Source organism: Hylobates moloch, unplaced genomic scaffold (assembly GCF_009828535.3).
Source record: "Hylobates moloch isolate HMO894 unplaced genomic scaffold, HMol_V3 SCAFFOLD_6, whole genome shotgun sequence".
Taxonomy (NCBI): Eukaryota; Metazoa; Chordata; class Mammalia; order Primates; family Hylobatidae; genus Hylobates; species Hylobates moloch.
Genome location: NW_026652281.1, coordinates 89,088,755 through 89,112,017, shown reverse-complemented (window position 1 = coordinate 89,112,017; position 23,263 = coordinate 89,088,755). Strand labels below are relative to the sequence as shown.

At 43.3% G+C, this 23,263-nt stretch overlaps 2 protein-coding genes across 12 annotated transcripts in view; one reads left to right on the top strand and one right to left on the bottom strand.

Annotated features, from left to right (window-relative positions):
• Positions 1-23,263, bottom strand: part of RBL2 (RB transcriptional corepressor like 2) — an 88,858-nt gene that overhangs the window by 11,501 nt on the left and 54,094 nt on the right. For 2 of the 6 annotated variants that reach the window (XM_032157346.2, XM_058440985.1), the window contains exon 22: positions 18,424-19,957. In XM_032157346.2, the coding sequence (XP_032013237.1) occupies positions 19,787-19,957 (171 nt within the window). In that variant the 3' untranslated portion in view covers positions 18,424-19,786. Of the gene's footprint in view, positions 1-863; positions 883-2,937; positions 3,208-18,423; positions 19,958-23,263 lie in introns of those variants that run through there. The other 4 variants (XM_058440984.1, XM_058440982.1, XM_058440981.1 and 1 more) reach the window with 4 other exon arrangements.
• Positions 5,585-18,367, top strand: AKTIP (AKT interacting protein). 6 transcript variants are annotated; one of them, XM_058440986.1, is made up of 10 exons: positions 5,585-5,638; positions 9,508-9,619; positions 11,230-11,435; positions 14,739-14,803; positions 14,892-14,992; positions 15,459-15,547; positions 15,628-15,726; positions 15,820-15,927; positions 17,320-17,380; positions 17,550-18,367. In XM_058440986.1, exons 2-10 carry the CDS (start codon positions 9,578-9,580, stop codon positions 17,658-17,660), a joined length of 882 nt encoding a protein of 293 aa, XP_058296969.1. In that variant the 5' UTR covers positions 5,585-5,638; positions 9,508-9,577; the 3' UTR covers positions 17,661-18,367. The 6 variants fall into 6 exon arrangements, with proteins under 6 accessions (XP_058296969.1, XP_058296970.1, XP_032013245.1 ...); XM_058440987.1 differs by lacking the exon at positions 5,585-5,638 and adding an exon at positions 6,464-6,480; XM_032157354.2 differs by lacking the exon at positions 5,585-5,638 and adding an exon at positions 6,609-6,700 and having other exon boundaries at positions 17,553-18,367.

Genomic DNA, 23,263 nt, shown 5'->3' with positions numbered 1-23,263 from the left:
CATTTCTGTTTTTAATCGTTGGTTCATGCAAAACCATTAGGATGCAATTCTTACTAAATCAGTGGCTCCAGCCAGGCACCATGGCTCACACCTGTAACCCCAGCACTTTGGGAGGCCAATATGGGAAGATGGCTTGAGGCCTGGAGTTTGAAACTAACCTGGGCAACGTGGCAAGGCCCCCATCTCTACACAAAAAAAAAAAAAAAAAGAAAAAAATTAGCTGGGTGAGGTGGTGGTACACACCTGTGGTCCCAGCTACTCAGAAGGCTGTGGCAGGAGGATTGCTTGAGCCCAGGAGTTTGACATTGCAGTGAGCTATGACTGCAACACTGCACTCTATCCTGGGGGACAAAGGGAGACCCTGTAGACAGCTCGAGGAGCCACAATAAGCTTCTCACCCATGAAGCACTCCTGCCAAAAATGACGACGAATCCAATCAAGCCTTCACACCTGACAGTTTATAAGAAATACAAGGATAGAGGATCAAGTTAAACATCACAAGAAAACAGCCAAATCCGAAATGCAGAATACTCTGATCTGTTGACCTGTTCAAATTATCAATATTATTGCGGGGAAAAAGGTGGGAGGGCTGTTCTAGAACAGAGATTAAAGGGATATAACCCAATGCAATGACTGAATTTTGATTGAATCCTGGTTTAGAAAAATAACTGTCTTAGTCTGTTTGGACTGCTATAACAAAATACCATAAACTGGGCAGCTTATAAACAGCAGAAATTTATTTCTCATAGTCCTGGAGGCTGGGAAATCTGAGAGCAAGGTGCTGGCAGTTTAGGAGTCCGGTGAGTTCTTGCTTCTTCAGGGATAGCATCTTCTCACTGTGTCCTCACGTGGTGGAAGAAGAAAGATCGCTCTCTGGGGTCCCTTTTATAAGGGCACAAATCCCACGTATGACTAACTCATGACCCAGTCATCTCCAAAAGGCTTCACCTCCAAATACCATTACATTAGTTATTATGTTTTCAACATATAAATTTTGAAGAGACAAACATTCCGTCCTTAACTATAAAAGTGTTTTTCTTGGTGTGTGACAATTAGGGCAATTTTAATAGGTCTGAAGGCCAGGTGCGGTGGCTCAGGCCTGTAATCCCAGTACTTTGGGAGGCCGAAGTCGGCATATTTTGAGACCAGCCTGGCCAACAGGGCGCATCCCCGTCTCTACAAAAAAAATACAAAAGTCAGCCTGGTGTGGTGGTATGCACCTGTAGTCCCAGTTACTCGGGGGGCTAAGGTGGGAGGATTGCTTGAGCCCAGTATGCTGAGGTTGCAATGAGCCATGATTGTGCCACTGCACTCCGGCAAGGGCAACAGAGCAAGATTGTGTCTCAAAACAAAAAAAAAAGCATACAAAGTCTAGGAATGTGGAGTGAATTTTCTTAGGGGTGGCTGTGGCACTGTAGTTCTGTAAGGGAATGTCCTTGCTCTGAAGAGAAACACCCTGGGAAGCACTAAGGAGTGAAGGGCATGATGATGGCAACTTATTTTTAAGTGACTCAGGAGGAAAAATAATAGATGAAATACCGCAAAACTTCAACATTGTTGAATCTAGATGGTGAGTGTAAGGGAGTTTGTTGTCCTCTACTCTTTGGTATGACTGAACATTCTTATAGTAAAATATTAGAATAAATGATGGTCACAGTGTCATTTGCTTTGGGTGGGTGACTCTCGAGATCACTGAGCTTCCCTATCTTTCATGGAATCACCATTTACCTATTGCAAGAAAGAAAAGGTGTCTGTGCCTGGAAGAGTACCCTTCCCTGAATGAGTATTGCTTTCTCTCTCTCTGGTTTTCTGAGTGTGCCACTCTAGATAAAACTAACTCAAGCCTTTATCATCATTCCAAATGCTTTGAAACCACAGTGAGGTGGTTTCCCAAAGATAAACTGAATCAAAGAGAACATTGCTCTTATGGCTGTGGGTACAGTCATCAGCGTGCTGAGGGAGTGGGGGTTATTTGTGGTGTCAGACCATGTTCAAAATGCTGTTTGATTATAAAAGGAAATCAGTTCTCTTCAGCCCTGAATGAGCAGCAATATCATATATTGGTTGCTTTTCCTTAAGACATTAATATTTGCAGTGCTCCATCAGCTACTCTGATTTCATTTTGAAATGTTATAGTCTGTCTGTAAAATTCATTCCTCCACCCACCCACCCACTTACTCAGGGATGGGAATTATGGGCAGGGAGGAAAACGTGATGCAACCAAAAACTGGAAGCACATTTGTGATGTTATAAGCAAGAACTGTATTGCTTGATGAGCATATGGAAAGGAAAAAAGCCACATCATCCGTCCATAGCAGTATTTCTAAACCTTCAATAATTCTTAAAAATTTGTGATTTCTGTCTTGTCTGAGGATCATTATTAACTATAGGACAGTTATCTGATATCCTCCCTTAAATCCATTTACTTAAAAAAAAAACATTAAATGCCTACTTTGGTCTCATCCTAAACATTATTACCCATAAAGTCATGGCTTTAATGTGCTAATTTTATTTTTTCAAAGACATTAATATGCATAGCTAGATCATCCTCCCATATTTTGAACAGTATATGTAATCAGTGACATGTATACAGGAATCTACTTTTCAGAAAAGGACTTGGGGGCAAATGGATTGAGGTAAAAACATTGGCTTCTATGTGTGCCTGTGTATAAAACATATGCATTTTAACTAACCTTCATCATTTTATCCTTTCCTTCTTTCTGTGAAGGCCTTTAATGGTAAGTCAGTGATCTAAACAGCTTTGTACAGTTACTTTTCCAGAGTCCAAAAGATGTATGATTCAGGGAATATTTTGCTGATTAGAACACGAGCAGAAGTCTTGAATACTCAGAGATCACTTATCTATTAAGTTCGGATGCAAAAAGAACCTTTTGATGCAAATATATCAAATATGCTTCAAAAATTTAGAATAGGAAATGTAATATGAAGCGACTGAAAATGTTTTATAAGTAAGGTTTTGGGTCCATTGAGATTTTTCTCAGCACTTTGTTTTAGTCTTAAAGAAATGGTACCTTGAGGCCACCTCCTCATTTCCCTTTGAATAAATCATCCTGATTTTCATAATGAGTTGCTTTCTTGGTGCAGACCTGTGGGCATGCAGGTTGGTGTTTCAAATGTACTTTTCTTTCTTCTGTCCTTCATTTGGCAAATATTTGTTGCATGCCTACAACATCTAGCTTTTGGGGGCTGGGGAGACAATAAAAGTGAAAAAATGGTTCCTCCTCAGGAGCTTACACTGTGGGAGACAGACACTAATAATCTCCCAAATCAACAGCAAATTGCCCCCAAGGAAGTAGTGTTAGAGCTGAGATCTGTGTAGGGGATTGAAGAGAATGAACCAGGCAAAGGGAACGTTCACTGCAAAGGCCCCTTTTGTGGCAAGACAGGTAGGGGAGCATCTCCCTTCCAAGCAATTGGATGAAGGTCAGAGTGGCTGGAGTCTGTGGCCACCTGGGGCTGGACCACAGCCATGGTGAGGAGTTTGGTCTTTACCCAATGGGGAACCACTGAAGGGCTTAAATTCCTCAAGAAAATGGAGGTTCTGTCAGCAATGAAAAAGGGAGAAGTGGGTATCAGGTACACAGGCAACAGTGCTTACAGAAACACCCCAAACATACCTACCCAAAACAGAACCCAGATTTTCCCATTTCCCACTGTCCCAAACCTGCTTGTGGTTCACTGTTTCTCACCTCAGTGAATGGCCTCACCATCCATCCTGTAGCTCATGCTAAAAATCTAGGTGTCAGCCATATCTACCTCTTCATCCCCCATACCTAGTCCACGGCCAAGCTCTGTTCATCCCACCTGTATGAATCTATCAGTGTTGCTATAAAGGAATACCTGAGGCTGGGTCGTTTATTTTTAAAAAGAGGTTTATTCGGCTCATTGTCCACTTCCTTGGAGCAATGAGCCATTGATTTGGGAGATGACTTGATTAGCATCTATCTCCTGTAGCTCCATGAGGAGGAACAATGTCTGTTTTGTTCTCCATCGCCTCCCCAGCATTTAAAGCCTAGATGTCATAAGTATGCAATAAATATATGTCAAATGAAAGACAGAGGCAACTAAGTATATTAGTATAAGAAGCATGGCACCAGCATCTTCTGGTAGGGACCTCAGGAAGCTTCCATTCATGGCAGAGGGAGAGGCCAGCAGGAATCATTTGGCGAGAGAGAAAGCAGGGGTCAGGGGAGGAGAAGGTGACAGGCTCTTTTTAACAATCAGTTCTCTCGGGAACTAACAGAACTCACTCACTACTGCCACGAACTCACTACTGCCAGGACAGCACCAAGCCTTTCATGAGGGATCAGCCCCACGACCCAAATACTCCCACCAGGCCCCACTTTCAACATTAGGGGTCACATTTCAACATGAGGTTTGGAAGGGTCAAACCATATCCAAACTGTATCATCCCGTCTTAAACATCTCTGGAACTCATTCAATTCTCCATCTCTACCTTCAAATTCATGAGATTGTCTGTTGCCTGAACTACTGCCATGGTTTCTCAACTGCCCCGTGACCCTTGTGCCCCACAATCTGTTTTCCACACAAAGTGATGTTTTCAAAATACAAATCTGATCATGGCTCTCCTCTGCCTAAAGTCCAGGCACAGATCCAGGGAAAATCTCAGCCCAAGCCGATCATGGCGGACTCATTCCCCTTGCCGTTGGCTGGTTTCGCTGTGGCCAGAGACTTATTTCTGGCCATTGAAACCTGCGGGCATTTCTTCTGCAGAGCTTCTGGGAAAGGTATTCATGCATTTCAAAAGGGACCATTGGAAGAAAGGGATACTTTTAATTTTGTGAGATCCTGGGTGTGCCGTAGCCATCTTGCTACCAGCCTGAAAGTGCAATTCCAGGGACTGCAAGGAAAGCAGACAAGACCAGGGCACCACCTCTGGAGACAATCCTCCAATAGGAGAAAAATCCCCTTGTAAGTAGGCCGGTTTGAGTTGGCTTTCCTGCCATGTGCAGTCTGATGCTGGTGTGTGTCTGAGGCAACCGGTGCCAAGTAAGCAGTTGATGACATGCATTGGAAGCTCAGTGGACAGATGTGAGCTGGAGAAATACCTATGAGGGTCCTCGGTGAAAACTGAAGGTTGGGGAAAGGAAGAAAGCAGAAAAAAAGCTTTGCAGAGGATAAGAGCTTCAAAGAAGATTGGGAGAAAATGGGCGACAGAGGTGCCAAAGGAGACCACCTGTGGCCTGAAAAAAGGATTTCCTGCTTGCCTGCCTTTCTGTATTTAAGACTCGTATTAAAAGGCATTATAACATTCCTAAATGTGTCCTAAGTGGACAAAAGGAAATGGCTCAGAAGTGTTTTCAGCTGGGGGAGGAAGCTGGGTTTCAGAACCAACCCTTGGGATTAACATCAGGAGAATCTGGCTTCCTGCCCTTTAATAAGTCACTTACCAGAATCTCAGAGGCAACCAAAAATAGACCAAACAACCCGGCCAGAGAATGCGCTTTCTGAGTTTATGACACTGAGGCGGTGTCACAGACAGGTCAGTGCCTCTGGTGTCTAGAGAAGGGGCAGCAGCTTGTGGGGAGAGGGCTGTCGCGCAAGTGTGGAAGTGGAGTGCGAAATTGGAGGGACTAACCACGGGGAGGCACCGTTGGTAAGAACAGGCCTGGAAAGCCGCTGGCAGGGGTCACAGAATTAGGCGAGAGAGAGACCTCCATGGGAAAGGAGACGGGAGGTCCAAATGAGAGCGTGTGAGTTTAAAAAAAAAAAAAAGACCAGGAACTATGTTGCCATGGGAGAGGTTCTCCAACTTCAGTGTGCGCCAGAATCAGCAGGGGAACCGTGACAAATGTGGATTCCTGGTCTTCAGCCTCCCCCCTCCCCCCAGCCCCCGGCCCCCACTGGGATGCTGCAGGTCGGGGCCGACACGCACAGATTTACAAAGCTCCTCTGGCTATTCTAGTGCCCAGGGCCGACTTGGAGCGGAGCTCCCTTCAGCTCCACCCTTCAGCTCCTGCACTGATGGAGAGAACGGGCGTTTCTTGGACGCCACGCCAAGCGTCCTTCTAACCCCTGGTACCCTGTGGGCCCGACGTGGCGGCCTCGGGCCTTGCAGCGCCGCCCAACGCAGTAGGACCCTGCGCTGGGAGCCACGGGGCAGTCGCGCGGCCCGGCCCTCCCCAAAAGCTTGGCTCGCAGACGCTAGCCTGTGCCCCAACCCCGTGCATGGCTGTTGCGCTGTGGCCTGCGCGAATAAACCTCCGGGCAGGTCTCCGTAGTGACTGGCAGACTCCCTGGCCAATTGTGACTCGGCGCTTGTTTGTCTCTGCCCCATCCCTCCCCGAGGAGCCGATACTTCCATGACTGACAGGTCGTCCCAGACGCTGTTACGTAAGGGGAGGGTCAAGTGCAGCCCCACCCAAACCGGAGTGATTTGATTTGCAGGACCAAGCGTGGTCTTCCCAACGCCCCCGGAAGAACGTCTTTGACGGGCAGGTGTGAGAGCCAGTTGGCGCCGGGAGGCAAAGCGGAAGCCTCAGGCCCCAGGAGCATGCAGCAGGGGGCGGAGCCCGCTGCCGAGGGCAGGGCAGGGTAGGGTGGGGTGGGGTGGGGCGGGGCGGGGACCAAGCAGGGGCAGGGCTGGGGTTGCGGCCGGAGATGCTGTCGGGCCGCGACGGCGCTTGGCAGCCAGGAGCTCTGCATTGAAGGCACTGGGGTGAGGCTTACTGCCCGGCAGGCTGGTGGGTCCCCGAGGGCTGAGGTGACTGTAAATCTGGCCGCCAGCCTCCACGGGCCCGGCATTTGTCCATCTTTCTGGGCGCTCGCGACTCGGCGACGGCGGCCGCAGTGGGACACGGAGGCGGGGCCGGGCACCTGTGCGCGTTTGCAGGCACCTGCTGCGCTGGCCGCCTCGCAGCCCGGGACCGCTGCTGGGGACTGCGGCTTGAGCTGGGCCGGCCTGGCCCGAGGGAGAGAGGGGGGCCCAGCTGGCTCTCCCCGGTCCGTGCCCGCCCTCCCCGGCCGGGTCCCGACCCCGAGCTCTGGTTAAGGGGGCGTCGCCGGGCCCCAGAGCCCCCCCCCAACTGGAGGGGCCCGCGGCTCTCGGGCCAGCCTCGAGCTAGCTGCGAGGCCAGGACAGGGCCCTCGCCTTGCATCACCTCGAGACAGGTTTGTCCAGATTCCCTGAGTGCTCAGAGACGGGTTTCCGCCCGCGGTGAGGGTGCCGGTCCGAGGCCGCCGCGGGTCCCGGCTGTCCCCAGCGAGCCTGGCCCGGGTCGTTTTCATCTTTTTTTCTGGCCCCTGCTGTGTCTCCTCTTAACGTGTAATTTCTTAAGTCCGATTCGGGGTGATGTGAGTGCGCTGTGGCATGTAGAGTTAACAGCAGCACTCATGTTTTAGCCTAGTTTTAGCTCTGCGACGCACTGTCATTCGCGCAGGCTGAAGACCCAGACTTCTCAGCTGGGTGATGTAAAGGAATGCAGCTGTGGCCAAACAGGCAGAAATTCTAAAATTGTTTCCAAGTGACAAGGATGTAACATGTCTTGCTTCCATCTATGTCATTCCTCTCAGAACATGTATGCTGTGCTTGTCCTAGGCTAGACCCTGAAAAGTGTGCTACAGTTTTTCGTGATTATGTTGCTGCTGGAAACATTGGATTAAAAGATCAATAGCAAAGTTAGGCAGCAGAAGACAGTATCTCCTGCTTAATGACAGGCAGAACCGGGGAAAAAATTTATTGGATTCTTAAAGAGAATCCTAACGCGTTAGACCTGGAAGAGACTTTACAGGTTTGCACCAACTCATTAAATGTATGTTGTGGAGCGCACCACTGTGTCCCAAGGGATGAGGTCCCGTGTTAGGTGTGTCCTAGAGGACACTGGGGTGCTGCACATTACTGCTGGATCTGAAAATCAGTGTCTTCATTTGAGCCAAACGGGAACATGCCCCCGTACATTTTTGATATCCCAAGTATATTCAGTGTGTCATACTCACCTTTAAAGGCATATTTGCGTAGAACTGTTGTTACTTATTGCATGTTATCCATGCTAGTAGAAGAACCAGGATCTTCATTCCTCTGATTTAATTACTGGGTGGCATTTTCTCTTGGAAAACAAAACAGCAGTAATAGGCACTGGCAAGGTATGGATGACCTGGGTTGGGTACGTCCCTGGATGTCACAAGCTCGTCAGAGAAGACAAATTGTTGCTGACTGGGGACATTTAGTACATGGTTTGCTCATGATCTGTTTAAGAAATTAGGAAAACGTTGCTTAGTTTTGACCCTTTTCACCTTCAGCCTTTTGATTGGTGCAAGTAGGAATTCAGAGAAGGAGCTCTGCTTTAAAGGTAACAGAGCCTGGGGGGAAATCAGCAGGGCAGGGAAGTTGCTGTTCTTACAGCTGGGCTTGGCTGCTTTTCCTTTGCTTCTTTGTATTTTTAGTAAATGACCCACTGACTTTATGACCTTTGAGACATGCTTTCTTATCCACGACTTGAAGCTTCGGCTGGAAGATCTGTACTTGTGAAATGTCTCTCTTGCGTGCCTCTGTTGCATTTGTCTGGATTGCTTGGCAGTTCCTTAAGTACATGATCCTGCAGTTTCTATATGTTTCGAAGTTGTAGAAGGCAGTTTTTTGGGGGATGGTACTGACAGGTAACTTCTGTCTTCTTAGTGACATACGTGTGCTCTGCCTTCCGTTTTCTCTATTTCTTTGGCTAATACTTTGCTGGAGGAATCGTTTTGTACTCAAGTGAGTTGAGGCAGCGCTTAAACCAGCCTCCTTGTATCTTTATTGTTTGTTCCCATAACCCTGGGAACAGTGATACAACTTTTGTATATGTGGGTACAGTGCATTCTGAATCTGGCTTTCCTGTTAAATGCCGAGATGTGCTAGTAACAACTGTTGTCCGTATCTTCTGAATTTCTGGCACCAAAGCTCATCTGTGTCACTGAGTAATCTGAATCCTAGCCAAGGGACCTGGTGCACAGATTCTTATAGACATCTAAGTGTGAAAGAAATTAGAACCAGAAAAGGAAGTGGGTATAGAAGGCAACTATTTCTGAAGATGCCTGAAGACCCTTTCCTAGGTTTTTATAACCCCTTGTTATATAACATATTGTATATCCAGGGTGTCATAGTTAGTTATTCATCATTTCAGAAGTCTTAACTGTTGGCCAGGCATGGTGGCTCATGCCTGTAATCCCAGCACTTTGGGAGGCTGAGGTGCGTGGATCACTTGAGGTCGGGAGTTCGAGACCAGCCTGACCAACATGGTGAAACCCTGTCTCTACTAAAAATACAAAACTTAGCTGGGTATGGTGGCAGACACCTGTAATCCCAGCTACTCGGGAGGCTGAGACAGGAGAATCGCTTGAACCCAGGAGGTGGAGGTTGCAGTGAGCCGAGATAACACCACTGCACTCCAGCCTGGGCAACACAGTGAGACTCCATCTGGAAAAAAAAAAAAAAAGTCTTAACTGTTGGCGTTGGCATGTTTCTATGTTTTCCCGTCTTGTTTTAAGGTAAAGTGAATGCTGAAGACAGAAGATTTGGATGATACACCACTGAATTTCTTTGTTTGGAATACACGTTATGAACCCTTTCTGGAGCATGTCTACAAGCTCTGTACGCAAAGTAGGTATAATTGATAAATTCAGGAAGGAAACCCATTTGCTTCTGTGTCTGAAAACAGGGTCAGAATGAAGGCCAAAATAATCTGTCACGGTCACCTGTAATCTTGACAGAATTACCTGTTTTTTCTAGTTAAGGGTTTACTCTTGAGAAATAATTATTTTGTTGGTTAAAGTCTGTTTCTGAGACTGGGATTGCATCTCAAATAGAAATTGTTCTGGTCATCACAATTCTGAGATGATTTAGGTTATATTTACACATGATGAAATTTGTAACATATTGTAGTTTTCTACTAAACTTCAAGGTTCTACGGCTAGAACAGCTGTGGGAAAGGCAAGTCTAATATCATCAAGTTAGACTTGAGGGGCATTAATTTAGTTTTTCTAAATAAAATGATTTTTTTAAAAATATATTTTCATTTTAGGAAAGGTTAAAATAGGCAAACAATAAAAAAATAAAAACTAGCTGGGCACGGTGGCTCATGCCTGTAATCCCCAGCACTTTGAGAGGCCGAGGCGGGCAGATCACGAGGTCAGGAGATCGAGACCATCCTAACACGGTGAAACCCCGTCTCTACTAAAAATACAAAAAAATTAGCTGGGCGTGGTGGCGGGTGCCTGTCGTCCCAGCTACTCAGGTGGCTGAGGCAGGAGAATTGCTTGAACCCAGGAGGTGGAGGTTGCAGTGAGCCGAGATCACACCACTGCACTCCAGCCTGGAGAGCGAGACTCCATCTCAAAAAAAAAAAATAAAGAAAGAAAAACCATAATCTCACCTCTAGGAGAACAAACACCACTATTACTTTTTTTCTGTGTACATGACATCTCTTCCTTACTTGTACATAGTAATGGGGTACAAGTGCAGTTTTGCTACATTGGCATATTGCATTGTGCTGAAGTCAGGGCCTTTAGATGCCCCCATCACTGGAGCAATGCATATGATATACATGTTTTTATATAGCTAATTAAACAGCCTTTGGTTGTACTTGCGCCAAGGAAGTACCTATGAGATGGTAGTTTAGTCTCTGACTCATGTCGACCTTTGTCTTTGACGAAGGATGACCGTTTATGCTGGTGATATTTGAAATGTCGAAACATACCCAGTAGGGACAAATCAAAATCAGACCCAGGCAAGTGAGATAATAGTTTCATTCTTTGTTTCTAACCCAAGTGCTAACAGGCAGTGACTAATTTCAGTCATCCACACTATTTTAAGCTTCTTAGCACCTAACCTTCTGTAGCATCTAAGTGCTGGGGGACTTTTCTAGCCTTGTACAGTTGTCTAATTGCTTAATAACCCCTTGCCCTCTTTTTGGGGCCACTAGGAAAAAACATTTCTGTGTTTCAGTTAATCCTGTACACACTGATTGTATCATCCTTATAGGATGACTTTCCCTATATGAAAGAGTTTCTCTAATGCTTTGATCTTGCTTCAGGTTTGTCTTCTCTTTATATGACCTGCCTGCCCAAAGGAACTTTCTAGTTGTCTTGGTCACGGTGTTAGAATGTACTTGTAAAGGAGTAATTCCAGCGTTTAGGCCATGGAGCTAATAATGTACTCTTGTGATTTAAGAATCATCCTAACAGATACTCTTACAACTTCATCTTGCATAGAGATCTGAAGGTGAAGAGAAGACATTAACAGGGGACGTGAAAACCAGTCCTCCACGAACTGCACCAAAGAAACAGCTGCCTTCTATTCCCAAAAATGCTTTGCCCATAACTAAGCCTACATCTCCTGCCCCAGCAGCACAGTCAACAAATGGCACGCATGCATCCTATGGACCCTTCTACCTGGAATACTCTCTTCTTGCAGAATTGTAAGTCCTTAACAAACTATTTGGTTAAATTAGGAATGATCCTTTAAAGTGAAGAATGAAATTTATTCTGATGGACGGAGTAAAGGGCAGACATTTAATCTCAAAGCTCAAACCTGTCCCTTTCCAGTATCAAACTTAATAAATATAAAACTATAGGCTATTGCTGGTGATAAAATGTTTCTTAACCAAGACGTAGGTAGAGATATAAAAATAGCCTCTCTTAAAGATTCTTTAGAGCTCGAGTGAATAAGATTTAAAGGCAGAGGGTACTTTAATTTCCATGTCTGTTTTGGAGAGTAAAAGGAAGAAACTAAGGTTTATTAAGAACCTACAGTAGATTGGCCAGGCATGGCGGCTCACGCCTATAATCCCAGCACTTTGGGAGGCCCAGGCAGGTGGATCACGAGGTTCAGGAGTTCAAGACCATCCTGGCCAAGATGGTGAAACCCTGTCTCCACTAAAAATACAAAAATTAGCCAGGTTTGGTGGCAGGTGCCTGTAATCCCAGCTACTCGGGAGGCTGAGGCAGAGAACTGCTTGAAGTCGGGAGGTGGAGGTTGCAGTGAGCAGAGATTGCACCATTGCACTCCAGCCTGGGCGACAAAGCGAGATTCCGTCTCAAAGAACCTACAGTATATTAGGAACTTAATAAATTTGGTCTTTGTTTATGTGAAGTGAGGAATTCGTCTCCTGGAGGTTTTTCTAGAGAGTGGGACAGTGGGAAAGTGGATGTCTCTGCCTTCTTGGGTCAGACTGATCTGGAGGGTGGTGCTCCATTTGGTTGTCACCTTGTAGGCAGCCCTCCTGACAGATGGAGGAGAAGGCCTAGCAGGGAGGGACCAGGAAGGCCAGACCTTACGGATCAACAGTTGAAGGAACTAGAGAAGTTTTCTTGGAGAAGAGACAGCTTAAGCACATATTAAAGTTGTCTTAATATATTTGAAGGTCTGTCACAAGGAAGGATCTTATTCTATATGACCCCCAAAGGCAGGACTTAGCAATTCTAGGGAAGAGACAAAGATGTGGGCTCCATGTAAGGAAGACGCTGACTGGTGACCGAGGTCTGCAGCTGGGCTGCAGTTGCACCTGGTTGTGAAGTGCAAGAAGCCAAGCAGGGTGTGGAGTGCTGGCAGTGACCCTGTGGTGCCTGGCACACAGAGGGGCTCCAGCACTGCACAGACGCAAGTGGCATTTCATTTGAGAATTTGTTAAAAGGACAGAAAGTTTGGAGAATTCTTAATTTCCATCATTTAAAAATTCCTTTGTATACAGTTATTTTAAAAGCATCCTTGATTGAGAGGCCGAGGTGGGCAGATCACAAGGTCAGGAGATCGAGACCACAGTGAAACCCCGTCTCTACTAAAAAAATACAAAAAAAAATTAGCCGGGCGTGGTGGCGGGCGCCTGTAGTCCCAGCTACTTGGAGAGGCTGAGGCAGGAGAATGGCGTGAACCCGGGAGGCGAAGCTTGCAGTGAGCCGAGATTGCGCCACTGCACTCCAGCCTGGGCGACAGAGCGAGACTCCATCTCAAAAAAAAAAAAAAAAAGCATCCTTGAGCTAGGCACAGTGGCTTATGCCTGTAATCCCAGCTACTTGGGAGACTGACGCAGGAGGATCACTGGAACCCAGGAGTTCAAGACCAGCCTGGGCAATAGAGTGACCCCATCTCTTAAAAAAAAAATTACAAATTTCCCAGCTGCAGACCTATAGTCCCAGCTACTCAGGAGGCTGAGGTGGGAGGATCACTTGAGCTCTGGAATGTGAGACAAGCGTAGGCCATATAGTGAGACCTCATCTTTTTTTCTTTTTTTTGAGATGGAGTCTCACTGTGTCACCCAGGCTGGGGTGCAGTGGCACAATCTCAGCTTACTGCAGCCTCTTCCTCCTGGGTGCAAGCGATTCTCCTGCTTCAGCCTCTGGAGTCGCTGGGACTACAGGTGCACGCCACCATGCCCGGCTAATTTTTGTAGTTTTAGTAGAGACTGGGTTTCACCATGTTGGCCAGGCTGGTCTCAAACTCCTGACCTCAAGTGATCTGCCTGCTTCGGCCTCCCAAAGAGCTGAGATTACAGGCATGGGCCACCGGGGACAGCCTATGAGACCTCATCTTTTTTTTTTTTTTTTAAACAAAAAAAAAAAAAATCCTTGACCCCTCCCTCAATATATTAATGTTGTAATGGTCAGAGGGTCTGAGGCCCCAGTGTAACTTTTTAACTGTATACAAAGGCTGGGTGTGATTTGGTAGTAATGGCCCCTTTGGCTCTATAATGGAGGCCTTGTGTTTGAGGCTGGGCAGTGAGTTGGACAGGCCTCTATTGGGGTGATTAAATCTGTATTAGAACTGCCTTTCCTGGCAAACTTCACTGTAGTAGATACATCTGCTGGCCATGTTGCTGTTGACATGCTGAATTTTAGCAACTTAAAAATGAACTGGATAATAAGTCAAAAATGATTAAAAATAAGTGAATGGAAAGTAGGTAGTAAAAATGATAAACTTAAGGCCTGATAAACTAGTTCTTGATAGAATCCAGGATTGGCAGGTTAATGTGATCAGAATGGCTGTGGGTGGGTAACTGGGTCCCAGAAGAACCAGTGTAGCCTTTGTGTCAATACACTTGTCACTTCTTGTTTTCAGCACCCAGTTTCCCATTCCCTGGCAAGGCCCACAGAATTCAGGTGTCTGCATCAGGGTGTCCATTTGAGAGCAGGGCGTGTGAGAGCCGCACAAGGATGCCTGCCCTCCCCAGGCAGCACTGCGAGTCTGAACATTGCCTTCTGCTGTGGGATCTTGTGATTAAAATGTAAAATGACAACTTTGTGACCCAATTCCAAGAAATCTTAATTTACCTAACATTGTATTTTAAAAGTGTTTGAATGATCATCCAGTCAGAAAAGCATAATTTTACAAATACTCTCATTGACCTCAGCTGTACAGAACTTACCTCAGGTTGCATTATTCAGAATTACCTATAGGCTGGTTTCCAAGAGGATGTTTTGGAAGAGCGAATTTCTGGGAGGAAACTTGATTCATTTATCCCTGTTTGGCTTTAGTTCTTATTGTGGGGCCCCTGCTGGCCTGCTGGTTTCTCTGTGAGCTGCTGCTATGAGGCCTGTAGTGGGCAGCGGTCAGGGCCAGGGCTCTGAGTCGTGTCAGGTGAGAGATTGTGAGAACTTGGCTTAGAGGGTTTGGGCATCAGGTGCCCCTTGAGGGGCCATTGATTGTCTCAAAGTGAATGTGGGGTGGTTTGATCTGCATGTGTCATTTGTATCCACACAAGTTAATTATTCTGCTTTTGTTGTAGTACCTTGGTTGTGAAGCAGAAGCTACCAGGCGTCTATGTGCAGCCATCTTACCGCTCTGCATTAAGTAAGATGAGGATTCACTCTTAATTTATGGGCACATTTAGTTCCTCCCACACAAATTTAGGCCTTAACTCTTTTATTTTTTCCTACAGTGTGGTTTGGAGTAATATTCATACGGCATGGACTTTACCAAGATGGCGTATTTAAGTTTACAGTTTACATCCCTGATAACTATCCAGATGGTGATTGTCCAGTAAGTTGGAGACACAGTCTGCCTTCATTTGTGGATCAGTGAGAAGGGCTGAAAGGGCTTACAGCTTTCCTGGTTCTTTTCCTGACCTGGTACCTTTATGATTTATCTACCCAGTAGTTGTCCAGGGGGACTTCTGTGCTTTGCAGCAGCTTCCGGCATGCCATCAGAGCTTGTTTCTCTGCTCAGGGTCTGCAAGGGAGGCTGGCTGCCTGCCATCCTGCAGCACTCACCAGGTGAATGGTGGCCCTCAGGCTCTAGTGGAGGAGAGGGAGTTCTCCCCGCTTCATTGCAAAATTTAGTTTTTCAGGAAAATGGTAAAAGTAGTTAAGTAGCCCTCTTGAGGCAGCCCTTCAGCTTTAAATAACGTGACTGCCTTGTCCTGAAGCTCTTTTTATCACGATTCCTATGGGTCTCATAAGCGCCACTGCTTCCATTAAAGGACATGTCTCTCTTTATTTAAATACAGCACTTGGTGTTCGATATTCCCGTCTTTCACCCACTAGTTGATCCCACCTCAGGTGAGCTGGATGTGAAGAGAGCATTTGCAAAATGGAGGTAAGTAAATAAAGTGTTTCTTTTAGTGACATAATACAGCCAAGAGGACGCCTCGGTAATCACGCCATGTTTCCTTTTAGGCGGAACCATAATCATATTTGGCAGGTATTAATGTATGCAAGGAGAGTTTTCTACAAGATTGATACAGCAAGCCCCCTGAACCCAGAGGCTGCAGTACTGTATGTAACTTTTGCTTTGTTATTTAAAATAAATTTGAAGATGCAGCTAAGTAGATTAAGTTAGTAACTTTTTGACTTAAACTTTTAACACAGGTATGAAAAAGATATTCAGCTTTTTAAAAGTAAAGTTGTTGACAGTGTTAAGGTGTGCACTGCTCGTTTGTTTGACCAACCTAAAATAGAAGACCCCTATGCAATTAGGTAAGTGGTGCATCCCCCAAACGAACTGTCCACTGTCCTTTCCGATACGCCGCTTCCTTTCTCCAGGTGGTCTCAGAATAGGGATTTAAAAAGGCACATGCATAAGCTGTTAGCCTACAACCTTTATAACTTGGTGCCAACTCGATTTCTGATGCCTCTGAGGCTCTTCTCTTAAACAAAAAGCTTCACATCTGACAGGCTGTGCTGACAGCACATTCTCTGGTGACTTTGGTTTCCCAGGGATCCTTGTGATATATTTATTCATTCACATGTCAGGACTCTTCTTTTCAGCTGGCAGTTTTAGCTGGAGCCCCTCTTAAACTTCAAACCCTCATAGACATTCAGATGTGGTAAAGGAGGGAAACTGAATAGCGTGAGAATGGTGGGTTCCTGAAGCACTATGACATTTGATTTAAGGAACAGTGTCTAGAGGAGTATTGGGAATGGACGAATTGGTGATTTTGCTCTTTGGCAACATTGGTACTGCTTAGGAAGGCAGTGGAATATAGCTGTTAAGAGCTTGGACTCATGGCCAGCCGTGGTGGCTTATGCCAGTAATCCCAGCACTTTGGGAAGCCGAGGTGGGTGGATCACGAGGTCAGGAGTTCAAGACCAGCCTGACCAACATGGCCAAACCCCATCTCTACTAAAAATACAAAAATTGGTCAGGTGCAGTGGCTCACACTTGTAATCCCAGCACTTTGGGAGGCTGAGCCGGGAAGATCACCCGAGGTTGGGAGTTCGAGACCAGCCTGACCAGCATGGAGAAACCCCGTCTCTATTAAAAATACAAAATACAAAATTAGCTGGGTGTGGGTGGCGCATGCCTGTAATCCCAGCTACTTGGGAAGGCTGAGGCAGGAGAATCGCTTGAACCGGGGAGGCAGAAGTTGCAGTGAGCCAAGATCTTGGCATTGCACTCCGGGTACCTGTAGTCCCAGCAAGGCTGAAGCAGGAGAATGGCCTGAATCTAGGAGGCGGAGGTTGCAGTGAGCCGAGATCACACCACTGCACTCCAGCCTGGGTGACAAAACTAGACTCAGTCTGAAAAAAAAGAGCCTGGACTCGGCAGATGGACTACTTGGCTTTTGTACTTTTTAGCTCTGGTAACCCAGAGCAATTAATTTTACTCTGCTTTGCTTTCTTAATCTTTAAATAATAGTACTTCAAGGGTTGGTGTGAGGCTTAAATGAGATCATTCATGTATGAGGGATAGTTATGTGACAAAATTAATGAGATAATGTCTAAAACATACATGTCGACAACAATAAAAAAAAGTACTGTGCTTTATTAAGTTAGGGGAATTGGCTTAAAGCTTAATTACTGCAAAATGAATGTTATAGAAATTTAGTGAGCCAACAAATAGTTTTAAATACTTTTCTCTTCCTTAAGCTTTTCTCCATGGAATCCTTCTGTACATGATGAAGCCAGAGAAAAGATGCTGACTCAGAAAGTAAGTGGATAACTACTTACGAAATGGCTAACTCATTGTTTCTTTTCTAAAATTTCTTCATTTGGAGACTGCTCATTACATACAAGTAACTTTTTTGGGAAACAAGTTTGTACAGTGCTGAAATCTCCTCACCAGTAATTTTTTAAATATCTGTTTTGATTGTGCCTAGAAGAAGCCTGAAGAACAGCACAATAAAAGTGTTCATGTTGCTGGCCTGTCATGGGTAAAGCCTGGCTCAGTACAGCCTTTCAGTAAAGAAGAGAAAACAGTGGCGACTTAAGAGATGGTGAATCTGGTGCACCATGCACTTTCCTGCTGGACTCTGGCCTAGTTCAAGCTGACCAATGGCAGAGGACTGCCTGAAGAGTAAAACTGTGTGAACAATGACTGACTGCCAGTGTTTTCCATGTATGCATAGGTTCTAACAGCAGGGTTTGGAAACCTGTCTCTAAGTAATGCATTACTTCTGTCAGAAGTGTCTTAGGGTGGTTATCTAGTTCAGTACTCCAAATTATTGGGGACCTTGAGGCTTAAGTAAGTATTTTTCTGAATATAATGCTAAAGGTAAGTTGCATTCATTTGAACTAATAGAGCAGACAGAATTCAGCACTACTTAATAGTTTATAAATCAGTGGTTTCAGTTGTATATATGTTAGGAAATGGAGAGGTATAGAGAGAGCAGGTTCCATAGCTCAGCACTTTTAAGTGGAAGATCATTTGAATCTCAGTCTTCAGCCTGCACTGATTTGTAGCCTGCACTGTCTTACTGATTTACAAACTGAAATCACTGAGAAATGTCTTTAGTTGAGTGAGAAGAAACCAGAACACTTGTTCCTAGTGTTGTGTTGTTTTTTTTAAGCAAATTACTTACTGTATTTTTATGGCAGGAGGGAGAAAAAGTGTTAAAACGGTTTCTAATGAAGTCCGGTATTTAAATGATGAATGACTAATGTGTTTAGTAGAGACAAAATAAACCAATAAATGATTGTTCTTTGCCATTTATGCAGGAAACTACCCTTTTCTCAATATGACCAAACAAAGGCTAATTTATAAATGCTTTATTGAAAAATACACTTATCTTCATATAAAATTACAGTAGCAGTAAGTATCTTGAGAGGTTTTATAAATATTTTTGCAGAACACTATTCTAATTGAACAGTGTAAGTTCCATATTTCTCTCAGAGCAATATGAAGTTACCTAGTAACTTTGTTTATACTGATTCAATTTACAATTGAATTTTCTCCCTAATATTATTAATTTGACTTGAAAACTGCTGGAACAATAGTGATTAATAAAGATATGTATAGATAATTCAACAGCTGTTAAATAACATTTTCTAATTTGTATAAATGGTACTGTGGTACTAATAAAAACCTAAATTCTCCAACCAATTTTTTTTAAACTGCCAGGAACACCCAAAAATATTTTTAAATATATCACCTTAATAGACATTTCTTTTAGATAACTCCCTCCTAAAGGAAGAGGTCGTAATTTTTCATATTAATCCCCTCAATTCAACTTGATTTAAAATCTTTTCTTAGCCGGTTGATCCCTATATAACAAAAAACTGGAGAATTTAAAACATATTCCCAAAAGGTGGCTATAGGGGCTTTAACAGTTTAAAAAAGTACAAAAGCATTAAAGAAAATATTGGATGTATAGCCTGGAAGTTTTGTACTTAATAAAATTCACATTGTAGAAAGTGCTATCACAAATATACAGCAAAATCTGGGTTACAAAATCATGCATTTTACAGCCCTAAAGTGCCGCCACTTATACAGGTTCACTCAGACATTGCACACCCGAACAATCAAGGACTTTTCACACTGCACCACACCGAATGGGGAGAGGGAAGACATGCACAAAGGGAACGGGAGATGAGGGCTAATGACCTAGGACCTCCATACCTGGGTGCGCTCTCCTTTGTCAGGAATGCAAAAATCACACACTCCTACCAGGTGTTGTTTTAGGACAAAATACCTAATTTTTGTTTTGCTTTTTATGAGGACTACAGCTGACCACAGAACAGGTAGGATTGAACTTGAAACACAGTTCTTCTGTTGGAGTACATCAACAGAAGCCTCCTATGCTCACGTTTGAGTACACATCATTTTCTTGCAGTATTTCTAAAAGCTTTGCCAGAGTCAAAAATCCAAGTTTGGATTCTAAGCAGCCTTGACAGTAATCACTGAATGGTAGGGAAAAAAAGACAGTTGGGATGAATTAAAATGTTCTAAGGACACTGGAAGGAGTTAAGTCCCATTTCTCACCAAAATGTCCCCTCATGTTACTAACAGGGTGTAACTGATCAGCTGGATTAAGGAAAAAAGCTCCATAATCTAGATGCATTAAAGGCTGCTGCTAAACAGATTTTGTGAAAAGAGTTTCAATACAAGAGACTAACCTCAGTGGGAACCACGGTCATTAGCTACGTCTTGGAGACGGCGCAGTAAGGCAGAATGATTTTCTGGGCAAATTCTTTTTGCAGGTGATTCACTTCCATCTTCCAAAAGAATTCCTCTCTTTTTAGTTGGAGTTTCTCCTGTGCGTATCATACTATTAATTTCTCTCAGTCTCTATGATGGGAAAAAGATATAAAAATTTTAAAATGCAAACGCACATAGCTCAGTATTAAGTCAAAGAATCTCAAATGAGTTAAGCAGTTTACCTGGAAGAGTTTGAACACATCTACAGAGAAAAGAAACACTAAGTTACATAACCTGCCAACTTTACTTTTCAGCTGGCTGAGGCTGATGGCTATTTGAGAAGGGGCTGAGTAGTTCTATTTTTAACAAGCTCTTCCACAGGCACTTTTGACCTATACATTTCTATAATTTGTGAGTTCACAAATTTGATTTTTTTTACAATTATGGAGCATTACGTTGCTATCTGATAGTCACTTAGACACATCTTTTTCTCTTTTTTAAAAGTACAATTTTATACAATATTCCCTTTTTTTCAGTCTAATGTTACTCAGTTTTTAGCAGCCATTCTCAACTGGGATTTCACTAGAAAAGTAGGCCTTAATTCCCTAAGGTATCCATTGTAGGTAATAAATTAGTAAGGTCTAGAATGGTACTATCCTTGGGAGAACTGAGGATTATCCTTGGGAGAATTGAGAAAAGGTACTCAAATTATTTTCTGGACAGTGGCTCAGATGAGGAGCTGCAATTGAGAAAGACACTGCCAGAATGCCAGAAAGACTGGCTGGCTGTACAGCGCCTTTAGCATTCAGTTTCTCCAAAGCCTCTAAAAGAAGTCGTCTGTCACATTATTTTCTGCTAGTTTGTTGGTTAAAATTCTTTTTCATGTGCTGCTTCATCCATGTTTGCTTACAGAAAGCATACTAAGCAAATTCACAGATACAGGAAATTGTAAACATACAAAAGTAGAGAAGCATAATGCACCCTCACATACCTGTTCCTCTACTTCAGCATGTTTGGCCAGCCTTATTTGATTTATACTCTCATTCACTTCCATTGCCCAGATTATTTTAAAACAAATCCCAGACATATTTTATCATGACACTTGTTATTTTTATTCTTCTTTAAAGTAATAAATGTTTTGGGGGTTTTAATGAAAATCAGTGTTCTTTATTAACAGATGTGCCTTCACAAGTGTTTTTTCATTTTTTTTTTAAATTAACAACAGAAATGGGGTTGCACTATGTTGTCCAAGCTGGTCTTGAATTCCTGGGCTCAAGCAATCCTCCTGTTTTGGCCTCCTAATGTGCTGGGGTAACAGGCATGAGCCACTGCACCTGGCCACAAAATCTTAAGCATCTGAAGAAAGCTTTCCTTCAACTCTTTTTCTAGCCCCCTTTCTGCCTTCCTAAGAGTCTGGTCTGCATTTGCTATCTCTGCAGTCTCCTATTTGCCTGAATATTTCTTACGCTGTTTACTGTATACATTGTTAATTGCGTATAAGCAATGACACCATAATTTATTTTTCAACAAGTCATACCAGTGCACTGACATTGCTCTGTCAAGTATCACTAATGACCAGTCTTCATCTTAACTGATCTTGTATTTGATAATTATTTTCTCATAGTAGTCTAAATGTTAGTACGTTATAGATTTGTTCTAGACATAAGCTACTTCTTCCTTTGTAATATTCTCCCCCTGAGTTTCAGCTATCACCTATTAAGATGACAAATCTTTCTCCAACCAAGTCTAATAATCGCTGTCATTTTACTGGACAGACTCCCAACTCTGTGCTGGAAATACCTACAGTCGTGTAAAACTGTTCCTCTGAAAAAATCCCTCATACTCCCTTGTCAGCCTATCCCAAACCACCACTAATGTTCTTGTCCAATAGTTTTGCCTTTTCCAGAATGTCACAGAAATGGAATCATAAGTAGCCTACTGAATCCAGTGTCTTTCACTTAAGCATTGATGCATTTGAGATTTATCTACATTGAATGTATCAGTTCCTTTTTATTGCAAAGTAGCAGTCAATTGTCTGGATATACCACAGCTTATTTATATGCATTCACCAGCTGAAGGACGTTTGGGTTGTTTCCCACTTTTTGGCAATTAGGAAGAAAATCACTATAAACAGTCATGTACTTGATTTTGTCTAAACATAAGTTTCCATTTCATTTGCGTAAATACCTAGGAATGAGATTGCTGGTTGTATGATAATGGTATGTTTAAGAAACAACTTTCCACAGTGGTGATGCCATTTTGCATTCACACCAGCAATATGTAAAATTGTTCCACATTGTTGCCAGAACTTATGATTTGTCACTTTTTAGATTTTAGCCATTCTAACAGACAGGCATGTAATGGGTGAAGTGTGTTCAAATCTTTTGCCCACTTTTACATTTGGTGGTTTTCCTACTGAATTTTGAGAATTCTTTAGATACTGTAGATATACAAATGCTTCATCAGATATGGAACGTGTACAGATTTTCTAATAGTCTATGGCTGGTTTTTAAATTCTCTTAACAGTGTCTCAAAGAGCAGAAATTATTCGTTTTGATAAAATCCATTTTAACAGTATTTTATGGATTGTGCTTTTGATGTATATAAAATTTTCCCATAAAACGTTCACTAAGATTTTCTGTTGTCTTCTAGAGGTTTTGTAGTTTGAGATTTTACATTTATGTCTGTGGTTCATTTTTAGTTTTTGTATATAGTGCAGGGTATGGGAATAAGTTTACTATTATTTTGTTACGTGAACATCCAATCGTTCCAGCACCATCTGTTGGAAAGGCTATCCTTTCTCTACCAAATTGCCTTTGCACCTTTGTTGAAAATCAGTTTACCATATACGTGTTGTCTATTTCAGGACTGTTCTCTTCTATTGATCTCTGTGTCTATACTTCCAACAACACTACTGTCTTGATTACTGTGGTGGTATAATACAGATATTTTGTGTACCTTCATAATTAGTGTGAATCCTCCAACTTTGAATTATTTTAGCTATTTGAGTGAGTTCCTTTGCCTTGTAAATGACAAACTTTAGAATCAGCTTTTTACATAAATCTGTTTGGATTTTGACTGAAATTGGTTTGAAATTATAGATCAATTGGGAGAAAACTGCTGTTTCATTTTCCATGAATTGGAAACTAAGGTATCATTTTCATTCAGTGTCATGAACATATTTCTGTATTTTCTCAGGCTTTAATTTCTCTCACCAAGCTTCTATAGTTTTCAGGATATATGTGTTGCATAGTTTTTATCATACTTACCCCTAAGTAATTTTAAAATGTTACGGTATTCAATTTTTTATTTTACTTCTGATTGTTCACTGCTAGCATATAGAAATACATTTGATTTTTGTATATTGATCACATAACCTCCCTTATTAGTTCTAGTAGCTTTTTGTGGATTCTTTGTGATTTTTCTATGCAAACATTTCAGGCTGTATGGCTTCTT

Excerpts from the sequence above, each read along its gene's own strand:
- AKTIP (XM_058440986.1), top strand. The coding sequence starts at position 9,578 with ATGAACCCTTTCTGGAGCATGTCTACAAGCTCTGTACGCAAA. Across the intron at positions 9,620-11,229 it reads CTACAAGCTCTGTACGCAAA|AGATCTGAAGGTGAAGAGAA; the intron begins GTAGGTATAATT and ends CATCTTGCATAG. Across the intron at positions 15,727-15,819 it reads AACCCAGAGGCTGCAGTACT|GTATGAAAAAGATATTCAGC; the intron begins GTATGTAACTTT and ends CTTTTAACACAG.